The sequence below is a fragment of the Quercus robur genome, chromosome 2 (genome assembly GCF_932294415.1).
Source record: "Quercus robur chromosome 2, dhQueRobu3.1, whole genome shotgun sequence".
Lineage (NCBI taxonomy): Eukaryota > Viridiplantae > Streptophyta > Magnoliopsida > Fagales > Fagaceae > Quercus > Quercus robur.
The window spans coordinates 12,053,391-12,065,770 of record NC_065535.1 but is presented as its reverse complement, the minus strand read 5'-3'; the positions used below and the strand labels follow the sequence as shown (position 1 = coordinate 12,065,770).

General features: G+C 34.5%; 2 protein-coding genes across 2 annotated transcripts; both read left to right on the top strand.

Annotated features, from left to right (window-relative positions):
* The first annotated feature begins 349 nt into the window (after window positions 1–349).
* Window positions 350–3,377, top strand: LOC126712387 (protein SPA, chloroplastic). The gene is made up of 5 exons (XM_050411696.1): window positions 350–634; window positions 721–804; window positions 927–978; window positions 2,380–2,536; window positions 3,164–3,377. The coding sequence occupies exons 1-5, from the start codon at window positions 470–472 to the stop codon at window positions 3,183–3,185; spliced, it is 480 nt and encodes a 159-aa protein (XP_050267653.1). The 5' UTR covers window positions 350–469; the 3' UTR covers window positions 3,186–3,377.
* Window positions 3,378–5,079: 1,702 nt separating this feature from the next.
* LOC126712386 (probable diphthine methyl ester synthase) lies at window positions 5,080–8,032 on the top strand. The gene is made up of 6 exons (XM_050411695.1): window positions 5,080–5,393; window positions 5,481–5,605; window positions 6,122–6,351; window positions 7,021–7,060; window positions 7,189–7,280; window positions 7,558–8,032. The coding sequence occupies exons 1-6, from the start codon at window positions 5,244–5,246 to the stop codon at window positions 7,773–7,775; spliced, it is 855 nt and encodes a 284-aa protein (XP_050267652.1). The 5' UTR covers window positions 5,080–5,243; the 3' UTR covers window positions 7,776–8,032.
* The last annotated feature ends 4,348 nt before the right edge of the window (window positions 8,033–12,380 follow it).

Here is a 12,380-nt window from a genome sequence, read left to right as displayed (position 1 = left end):
GCTCTTAGCACACACACGAGCCTTGGGCATGCTTTGAAACTTGGGCCATTCAGATTCAGAGTAACAAACTCCCATTGGTCCTGCTAGAGAACGAAATGGACTTGTTATAGTTCAGAACTTGGGCTGTTCAAAAAATTTAAGCCCAAATTTCACAAAATGCACATATATATAATATATACAGTTCACAGCAGAGAATCCACTTTCCTCAAAAAAAAAAAAAAAAAAAAAAAAAAAAAAAAAAAAAAAAAGCAGAGAATCCACGTGGAGGAACATTTGCCATTTGTGAATTGTGATACATGAAAGTCTCCGAGTGTCTGGTGGTTAATATTTGTACCTACCCCACATATCCAAATCCACTAGTGATGGACTTCAATTCTAGCTGCTTCAGTTCCACACTGCTTCTACTGGGTGAGAAACACCCTGTGTGTTAGAGATAGAGACCTCGACAAAAATTGGACTACATTAAAAAATGTCACTAGCACCTTCACTCCCTCGCTTGCACTCTCCATTTCTTTGTTGCCCTCTCAAGCTCTCTTCTCCTACAACTTCTTTTTTCTCTTACAAATCCCAAAGAACTCAACGGTCACCAGTGTCTTATCCATGCATTCGAGCTCTTGATCTTGATCAAAACACGGTTCTTTCTCCATTCCCTTTTGTTTTTGTTTTTATAATAACATATTCCTTGTTTCTCTATGAGTGATTTGGAAATAACATTTTCAGGTGGTGGCAATAACTGTTGGGGTTGCTAGTGTAGCAATTGGGATAGGCATTCCTGTCTTCTATGAAACCCAAATTGATAATGCTGTAAGTGCTTTTTCCACTTTCTTGTAAATTTCTAATTTTGTAATGTTAGATTTGGTAAATTCTATTTTGTTTTACTTACTGATGTGTACTAAAATTGAGGCTTTTTGTTTATGTTGCTGCAGTCAAAGCGAGATAACACTCAGCCATGCTTCCCTTGCAATGGCACCGGTGCACGTAAGTAATAATATTAAATTGCTCTGAATTGTGAAATTTTCATGTTTGCCTTAAAGCTAATTGAGTGAAAATATAGAAAACTATAGAAATTTTATGTTAATAAAGAAGGAATGAAGATTGAATGGTATGTACCAAATGGTGTGTAATATAAGAAGTTGATGCTTTGTTTTATTTGTTCAATGAGTCAAGGTGCTGAATTCTAATCTATCAGTTTAATACAACTAAGATGGTTCTGGATAATGTCCATAATTTTCACACGATTAAGTTCTTATTATAAAATTTTGCACCTCGACAATTCAATAATTATAGTGATACAAAAATTTTCACAACTGCTCATGTGGCCTATTGTGATTGGTTCATAATAAAAGTGATATCAGTGATGGAGTCATGTGAAAGTAATGTTGCTCTAATCACAACCTGTGACCTTAGCAAGTTGTGAAAAATATTGTTAAAAAAATTGTGTCCTTAGGTTTGCTCTGAACCATATTATGAGAATTCATTAAATGGATATTCCCCAATGTCAACTATTAATTCTTGGACTAGTCGATGGGTTATAGATTCGCTCCATTTCTTTGTGGTTTTTGAGAAGTAGACTCAACTTCTTATCTCTAGTGCTACCACAAGGTGTGGTGATTTTGGTAAAATTGTTTGTTATTATGGCGTAAAGAACCTTTTCTTGATTGATTTACACATTTACATGGATTCAATGTAAATCAATCAAGAAAAGGTTTTGAGAGAATCTCCTTCAACCCATTTTATGGCAATTCATACAACTATCCACGTGTATTAAATCACGACTCATTAAATTATTTAAACAAGTCACGTGATCTATTAAATAGGTAATGTGACAAAAGGTACATGTGGATGGCCATTTGCATCGCCACGTAGTGGGTTGGAGGAATTTTCTTCCAAACCAGGTTGGAAGTAAACTCTGTCCCATTTACATTCACAGCAGTTAACAGGCCAGAATTAGGATCTTACATTGCCCATCACACTGCGGAACTAGTCATAACTTATAGACTAACTTATGTTCAGAAACTTATTGACTTTTTATTAAAGCAAATTGCAAATGTAGGCTTAGATTTTATATAGAAAGTTGGCAACCAGGGTGATCAAATAAACTGTATATGCCTTAGTACTCTTTGATCAATTAATTAATCTTCACTGGTGCAAGTATATTATACATGGTATATTACTCTTTGATCCTAGATTTTAGTTTTAGGTTTATCACCAAGGGGGCTCATTTTTGCAAACTCACAATCTGGATACCATATAGTTAAAAAAAAAGAAGGGCAGTTACTCAACTGCAATTCCATATGGAACTCAACATTTTTTGGCAAGAATCAGCTTGATAGCTGTTTCAAATCTTTACTCTCATGAAAGTGGATAACTCTTCCCCAGAGAAATGCAGATTTTGCCTAGGAACTGGTTCAGTGACAGTAGAGCTTGGTGGGGATGAGAAGGACGTCTCTCGATGCATCAATTGTGAAGGTGCTGGTTCATTAACGTGCACCACATGTCAAGGCAGTGGGATACAACCTCGATACCTTGATCGCAGGTATGGATTTCTTTAATATAACTTGGTTTTTTTCTCTTGTGCTACCAAAAAATGGAGCAGAAGAGAAAATAAACGAAGTAAAATAATATTTTTGACTACAACAGCTCAGTTATAAATGAAAAACCACTATGCCAATTGAGATAATAACATTAACAAGAAATCAAACTGGACCAGTTTATTACCTGTGTTTAGCCTAATAATGTATCACAGCAATATTTAGATGTTGCTGATTTAATAAACCTAATAGTTTTAAAGTTCAGATTTCTGTATTGGGAATATATTGAGAAAGACAAATATATGTTTATACAGTTGACTATTTAGTTAGTTCCAATTATGCGAATCCTACTGATGAGTTAGCCAATAGATCAGCTGGTTATTACTAATAACTTATTAGGTTAGATTTTCCAATTGAGGAATTAGTATAATATATAATGACACCACTTAACCCAAAAGATTAAACTTATGAGTTTGAACCTAATTATGTTATATTGATTTCTTAAGTTCTTAAATTTTTTCTTTGTGGGACTTCTAGTCATATGTGTATAACCAACATGAAATACTTGCCTACTAAAAAATATGAAAAAGCTTGAATTTTTTGTTGACGGAGTGCGTATTTGTTTTGAACAGAGAATTCAAGGATGATGACTGAACCCAAGAAGAAGTAGCAGTGATTTTGATTTCAATACATTGGATAATTAACTCATTACTAGAGAAACAGGAAGAGATCCGCATTTCCTACATGTGTTTCTATACACCTATTTTACCTTCTGTCGAAGTGTTTTTCATGCCTTTCTGTTGTACAATTTGATTATTGATATAACCATCCACCTTCATTCTTTTACTAATTTTTGTTATGATATACCAAATAAGGCTGAAAGAACAATCGGCACACTGTTTTTTTGGCTGAAACAGGTTGAAAATTGAAACCTAGTATCATGTATTTTTTTGGATAAACAGCTATCTAACTCCAAGAATGTGGGCACTCTCCAATCTTGTTTTTAACACCCTATTTGATAAATGCAAGGGTTTCTATACTTGAAAATGTGCAAGTTTGAGAATACTATTTAGGCTTATGGTGGCAAATTTATTTGGGGATGGTGAATGCCCCCCTCCTGCTCTGATCCAACTAACCTCATCCTCTCCTAGAAGGGTTTTCCCTACTCAAAAGAAGAGATCGGGTAGGAACGGATTTTGCTAGCCCCACCTTGACTTGGTTGTATGTGTGTGTGTATATATATAATTTTTACACATATATTTAAATTAGTTATATATATAATTTATTCTATTATATATATATATATATATATATATTCTATTTCTAATTTCAAAACACTTATCTCTCTTTCAATAGTCTTACTATCACCCTTACCCCTTCGCTTTCCCATCAACGACAACAAAATGTTAATAAGAATGGACAATCGAGTCTTTACTCAATTTATCGTGCTCCAATTTTATGCAGATTGTTTTTATTCCGTAAGAGGGAATGGGATGGGAGCAAGGCATCCATGATCCAACTCAATCTCGCTCTATTGTCATTTGTCATCCCTATTTTTATGTTCTTAAAACAACTCAAATTCTCATCATTACTAAAAATTGTGTTGAATGGCAAGATGGTTGCAACAACCTTAAAGGTCACCACAGCAACTACTTACAAAGAACAATAAGTAGTTCTAAGGTCATCACAACAACTACTTACAAAGAACAATAAGATGAGAACTACGACTAGATTTGATAAAATTAGATCACACCCAATAGCACCTATAAAAAAGGGGTGAGTAATATGATCGGTAACTTATTATAATTTGATCTGTTATTGAATAGGTCATTCCCAAGCTGACCCATCTTGACTTGTTTGCTTGCTCTCTATTACAAAGTTTAATATGATTCATAATATGTTAACCTAATCCATCAAAGATTAGGTATGGATAGAGAATAGAAGGACGAATCCTTGGATAGGATGGGATTAGACTATGAGCGTCTCAACCCTTGCTCGTGTATAGGGAAAAGTGATATGGAAAAGAGTGGGGCAAATTCAAACGAGATGGTAACAACGAAAATACATAAACAAGTGTTTGGAAGGGTAATAGAATATTAATATATGTAAAAATTAAACTATAAATAATATATATTATATAAAAGATTCAAATAATATTTTATATATATATATATATATATATATATATATAAATGTGTGTGTGGACTTATAGGGTCTGTTTGTTAGTGTTGTTTAAATAACAATTTTTGTTGTTTAAACAACATAATACGTATTTTCACAATATTTTTTTCATCCATACGTATTTTCATAATATTTAAATAACGTTATTAAAACAACATTACAGGGGGAATTTTGGCATCCTAACAAAATAAGAGAGATGTTATATTTACAATATTTTTACAACAAATCATAAATGATTAATTGTTATTAGTCATAAAAATAACAATTAATAACAATCTGACTTAAGATTTGTAGTAAAAAGTTTCTCCAAAAAAAAAAAAAAAGATTTGTAGTAAAAATATTATTAAAATGTTATGGAAATATCGTTTCCGTTTAGTCCGACAGTCCGACTTGTCTTCACACTTTAACCCGCATCTACCCGAATCGCCCCCGCCCTACTCGTTCCGATTGCCGCCGCCAGCCACAGCTCTTCTAGTTTTCAGTAAGTTTGGGGTTTACGAGCTAGAGAGAGAGAGAGAGAGAGAGAGAGAGATGTTATTCATAGTAGGCCTAGGACTGGGTGATGAGAAGGACATAACTCTGAGAGGATTAGAAGCTGTGAAGAAGTGCGAAAAGGTGTACATTGAGGCCTACACTTCTCTCCTCTCTTTCGGTCTCTCTTCCGATGGCCTTTCCACACTCGTATGTATTGTAACCTCTTTCCTCTCTCAATATTTGCTTTTCTTTCTTTTCAGATTATTTTGGGTTTTTATTTTTTAATTGGAGCAGGAAAAATTGTATGGGAAATCAATTACGCTTGCGGATAGGGAAATTGTAGAGGAAAAAGCCGATGGTATTCTATCCGAGGCTCGTGAGTCTGACGTGGCTTTCCTTGTTGTTGGGGATCCTTTTGGGTATGCTACTTTTCTTGTTTGTTTTTGCTTTTGTGGTTTGCTCTAGTAGGATCATATTTGGGGTTTATTGAATTATTGTGTGTGTGTGTGTGTGTGTGTGTGTGTTTTTAAATGTAAGCTTTTGTGTATTGCAAGTGAAGAAACATTAGTTTTGTACTAGTGGGCATTAGTAATTTATCAATTAGGGGAAAAAAGAAAAGAAAATTTCAGTTAATGTTCAGTATTTGGAGTAAAATCTTGCATGGAGCTTAAACTATGCATCGGTTCTCAAATACCGTAAATTTCAGTTAATGTACATGTATAAATCAAGGAATGATCCAAATTTGCCAATAGCCTTGTAGCTAAATTGGTTGGCATCTCTTAGTGTGTGCATGACATCCAGGTTCAAATTCCGCAAAAAATGAAAAAGAAGAAAAAAAAAGAACAGCTTTCAACATAGGAGTAACATAGTTCTTTATTGGATTTGCTCTATTGGATGTATTCTTCTTCTGTTTAATGCTTTGGTTTCAAACACAGAGCAACTACACACAGTGATCTTGTTGTACGAGCAAAGAAAATGGGGGTTGAAGTCAAGGTGGTGCACAATGCATCAGTGATGAATGCAATTGGTGTATGCGGGCTACAACTCTACCGCTATGGAGAGACCATTTCAATACCATTCTTTACCGAAACATGGAGACCCGATAGCTTTTACGAGAAGATTAAACAAAATCGCTTGCTCGGATTGCATACACTCTGCTTACTAGGTGAGGTACTCCCAGCTTTTATCTCTTCAAATAAGAAAGACATAGCTTGGTATATCAGTAGCAATCTCTTGGAATTACCCAAACACGTTTACCAAATTTTATTTTATAGACACACACGCGCACACACTTCAAGTAATTTAGAACAAAGGAGCACTGACTTTTGTGTTCACAACAATGTTTAATCTACATGTATTTCTGTGCATTTTAAATTATAAACCTAGCTTAGGTATCAAAGTCCATCTTTATGGAAGACTATGGCCTGTTACTTTACTCATGTATGATAGCATCATAGTATCATTGTGTGTTTCTCACTGATCCCTCAATTATGAATAGGCAGCTTTTGAAAGTCTTTTCTGTTTATCAAAATCTTGGACAGTCAGTCATCCTGGTTTAGAAACATAGAGGCTAGACCTCATAGCTTTAGGTGTCTGAAAAAGCAACTTAGCATCTAGAGTGAATGACTCTATATTCTAGTCCTGGTAGCCTTTGGATTTTCTGAGAATCTATAATCCTTTCCTTCTTTATGGACTAACATGTGCCAGTCACTTATCTAGTAAAAAGGAAAAAAAAAAAAAAAAAGTTTCTCTGAATTCTGGCTAGTTTGCGATTTGTGCCGTTTCTTGATGTCTATACTAAAAAATGTCATTGCAAATTCTTTTGTTCCTGCAGATATACGGGTGAAGGAACCCTCACTGGAATCTTTGTGCAGGTCTGTACTTAAACTGAATGATTGCCTTCTCAATTTTCTGTGATTCTTATGTTCTATACTGTTACTTCACTTCTACCAATGCTTATACTGATTATGATTTCACTGCTTTACCCCTTGAATTCTTACAGAGGAAGAAAGCAGTATGAACCACCTAGATACATGACAATAAACACTGCCATTGAGCAGCTCCTGGAGGTTGAGCAAACCCAAGGAGGATCTGGTAAGGGTCATTTTTCCTCCATCCAGGCCTTCACTTTCAAGTGTAGATTTTGTGCGTGTGATGTGTTTGGTTCACCAAATTTACTACTTGAGTTTAATTTAAAATTTATGCATGTATAAAACTGATGGCAATTGCCTAGGTGGCTACCTGCCTTCTTCCATGAGCTGATACCCCATATTTTGCTGCAATCAATTCTCAATTTCTCTAAATATAATGTATTAATTTTTGCAAAATAATGTGTTATTTAAGGACTGGTGATTTTTGCATTGTCCTGCAGCCTACAACGAAGACACCGATTGTGTTGGGTTTGCTCGGCTGGGAAGTGAGGATCAGATGATAGTTGCAGGTACAATGAGGCAACTACAGACGATTGATTTTGGAACACCTCTGCATTGCCTTGTCATAGTAGGCAAGACCCATCCAGTGGAAGAAGAAATGTTGAACTTTTACAAACTTAGAGGAGAGAGTTTGGAACGGATTGATGTGACCATCTGATTTTTCTCTAGAAGGGATGAGTATATACTGCCTCCTTATTCAAGTTGGTTAGTTTGGTATACCTTTCTATTTTTTATTTATATCTGCCTTAACTCCTGCCACCCAAAAAGAACCAACACTTGCAAAGGGGTTCCATATGAACCTTAACACAGCAGTTTTGTTCCACCCAGCCACCTTAAACAAATTTTGCATATCTTTTTAAATTTGTATGAACTTTTGTGGATTGAGGTAAATGTTTTTTTCATTGTGATGTTTCACTGCTTTGCACGAATTGAACATAGTTTAGAAGATTTGCCATTTTTTAGTTAATAAATTTCTATTAGTACAATGATTAGTTTTCTAGTCCTTTTTTTTTTTTTTTTATTACACATAAAGAAGATATAGTGTTATTCATGAGAAATTTGGAGTTTTAGGGTTAAATATTTCTCCAAAAGCACCTCTATCCAAGCCCTAAATCCTCGAGGCATGTCTGGTCAAAGCATGGGCCACTTTGTTCCCCATATTTGCCTATATGGGATATGTTGCACCCCTGAAATCTTTGAAAGCCTTCGTCAGTTCTTTCTGCTTCAGTGCTTGGATGGTTGAAAGAATATCACTTTCCATGATAATCTGTTGAAATGCAAAGCTTGAAAAATTGCCACAACTTATTTATGTTTGGTGTCATGAACCGTTCTTATCTTTTTACTTGTGCAAGCTGCCATTGAGCCTTGAAAATCTTGTGCAAGCTGCCATGGAGGGATCTATCTCACTATTTCTTTGGCCTTTATTCATGGTTTTGGCTTGTTGGAATTCTGTCAAAATTTTATGTGGCACTTGCTGAGTTATGTGTTGCATCATTAGTTTTCTCCTATGCTGGATCTTGTTTCACTGGTCCCACACTCTCTATGCAATGGTAAACGTCAGCTCCGGCCCCTATTCACCATGTTATCAACCACATCCCAAAACACATTCACAAAGTTCACCTGTTGCGTGAGTCTCCGTTGTATCCCATCAAAAAAACTACTGACACCTCTCTAACTTTCTCATAACCTCACAGTGCATGAGAAGTGGATTCCTTATCTCATTGGCATGCATCACACCTGACTTCACTAGGCAAACATCTTGATTTTATTTGCCACATTCATCTTCCACAGTTGTTTTTAATATTCAATTTTTACGAGGGGGTGGGGTTGGAATTTGAACCCTTGTTCTCCTCATATTAGAAACCAGGCAATGCCACTGAGCTACAAGACTCTTGACTTCATCTTCCATGGTTTTCTTCAAAAGGATCACGTTCTTTCACCATTTGAGCTTTCTCCTCAATGGCTTGCAGATTTCATGCTCAAACCAACCCTATATGTACTTTTGACCATGAATAAGTGTTTGTCAATTACCAATCCAAATTAGCTTGTCCTTCAGGAGTGAGTTGCTTCGACGAATCTTTTTTATTTATTCAGCTTCATGACGCATAAGCACCATATCTATCAAGTCCTCATTCCATCACTTTGAACCTCATTGATTAATTCCCTCACCTTCACAGCTTCTTGAAAAAAATTTCTTGGGAATACAACTCGGTACATAGATGGTGTTAGTAGCCACCTATCATGCCACATTCTCACTGACTTTCTACTTCCAGTTCTCCAATGGTTGCCCTAATGAATTACGTTTCTAGCTCTAATGATACTAATTAAAGCGTATGAAGCTTTTAGGCCCAGTTTTGCCTCCAATAACAGCCCTGTCAACCTCACCAATAAGATGGTTTATGTTCTAAGTTTTGGTGGTATTATTAAAAGGGAAATGCTAAGGGCACTCGTTAAGAATTCAGTTAAAGAAAGTTTTTATGGGAAAAGAAAAAAAAGTAATTAATGTTTTGACAGTTTTTTTCATTTCCCATAAAAATGATGTCAAAACTTTCCTAAAATGGATTCTTAATGAGTGCCCTTAGGACACTCGTTAGCATGACCCTAAAAATATATTTGTAGTTCATGACCATCTCCTCCACATTAATACTGAAATAGTAACAGAAAACTGTTCAAACTTCTAAGTACGATGAGTGTGTGGCTTATTTATCACACAATATTAGAATGTACCCGCTTCTCACTTTAGGGCAAGACTTACTGTAGTTTCGTGAATAGGATTTGGCAATTGATAATTGTGGAACTTTGTCAAAAGTAGATTTCACTGTATCCTAGAGGCAGCTTGCAATGGAAATAATGCAAGGAAAAGAAAGTGTTTTCCACACATTTGTTGTTTGAATATCGATCTAACATTTACTTCGTCTTTAATTTCACAAACTTTGGCCCCAACATTTGTCTCATGTTATACTTATCAAACAAAAAAAAAAAACCATTTATCTCATGTTATACTTATCAAAAAAACATTTATCTCATGTTATTTCATACTCTGCTAAGAAGAAGACTGAACCGAGCACAAGATTGTTAAGACCAAATGCATTCAACTTGGATTAATTCTAGTAACATGCTTTATATCATAGATTACTTACATTCAACATGATTTTTACATACAAAAACTTGGTACAACAGTACAAATACATGATCTTTTGTAATAAGACTAATAATACATAAAATTTTACGACAATTTTCAAAACTTTTGTGGTATTTAAGTGAGTATAACTTTTTTTAGGTGTGTGAGTTTGGCATGCTCCCTCATTTGTTCAATTTGACCTTCCGTCTAGAATTTCCGGGCTTATTGCGCCGTCAAAGATTTGGCAAGCCCTTAGATTTTAAAGAACATTATTGAATGTCATCTACATTCTTCCAGAATTTCCGGGCTTATTGCACCTTCAAAGATTTGGCAAGCCCTTTGATTTAAAGAACATTATTGAATTTCATCTACACTCTTGAGCAAAAGTACGATAATCTTCAATTCTGGGAAAAAAAAAAAAATAGAAACAAAATTAATTTATTGGTCTAAATCAAGAAGACACTATATAGATTATAGCACAGAGACAATGTAGATCGTGCATTCTGCATTATTCAAGAGAAAGGTGAGGCAAATTCTAAGCACTTAGCATATATAATGTCATAATTCAAAGGCAAATGATTTAATAATAAACATTGAATTGAAGAAATATACATACGTTTTATGGTAACAAGGTTGAGTGTCTTTCGAGAACCAAGCAGATTGAGGATGCTTTTCATTGAATATTATTTTAGTTTATTTTTTGTGATCTTCAGGTACTTCGGGGACTTCATGAGATTAGGTTTTCTAAGTCCTCTCTTTACTTCAATTTATATGGCAGTATTATACTGATTTTTTTTATATAATAATATTATACTGATTGCAGCCTTAAAAAAAATAACCAAAAAAGATAGCTATATAATTTTGGCAACACACGAAAGAAAAATGCTAATGTCTGAACAAATTTTCAACAGACTTGTTTGGCTTTTCTGCAAACAAACTGAAGGTCCTGGACCGAGACAAGACAAGTAAAGCAAGACACAAAGCTCTATTAAGAGTAGCAAGGAATGGAAAATTTATTTTCTGTTGATCAATGCAAATTATGAATGTTAGACATGTGAAAACAATAAAAATTATAAAATACTTCAAAATAAAAATACTAGCCTGTAGTGTACGTAGTCTATGTCAAAGACATGATAAGCAAGAAATGGAATAACATAGCAAATTACAAACAAGAGGACTTGGTCAAGAGTTTTAGGACATACCAACCCTAGCAGGGGATAATTTCCATAATCCACACTGGTAGAGGAACCAAGTATGTGGATTTCCTTTGGTGCCTGCTATTTTTTGCCTGAGTGCTGAAAATTGATTGTTAAGCATCAAACAGTTAGTTAGCAACATAACATGATGGTTAATTGATTGTTTGAACTAGGATAAAAACCAGAATTCAATTTGTAATTTTGACCCCTCAGTAAAAATTTTAAAAAAAAGGTGCTACAAATTCTTGGAGGATATAATCCTAACAGATCCTCAAGCTTATGCTAGTCTCAGAACCATGCAACTGAAATTACCAAAAACTAAGAAAAACTATCTCAATAGAATTCCTATATGAAGTATTTGGAAAGGGTAAGTGGGGAATCTAAACTTCAATTGGTTTTGGGCCTAAGAAGGCAAAAAAGTTCTTCCAATCAACCTACTACATCTATGGTTTGATTGAGTATAATAACTCATCTTTTCGATTTAAAAAAAATAAATAAAAAAAAGGCTGAACATTTTGTTTTTCCATCCTAAATTGATTCATTCTTTGCATCTAAGAAAAGATGCAAATATTATCCCCGAGAGGACAGACTTAAAGGAATTGGCGGAGAAACTATGTGTTATATATCATTATTTTGTAAGTTTTTTTTTCTTCTTATATCTATATTAAGATATAGAAATTTACTATTTGAGAAAGAGAGAGACAATGAGCGGTTTTCTACTCTCACTTTTCTCATACATTGGTTAATACTGCAAGAAAGTTTTACCAGAAATGAAAGAAGAAAAATGGATTCATAAAACTTTAATCACTGAATCACAAAAACAAAGAAAACACAAAAAAAAAAAAAAAAAAAAAAACAAAAACAAAAAAGGGAGAGAGAGAGGAGGTTGTGGACATGCCATTCAAATTAAGATTTAATAATTCTGGAAGCACGAATATATTCTGGT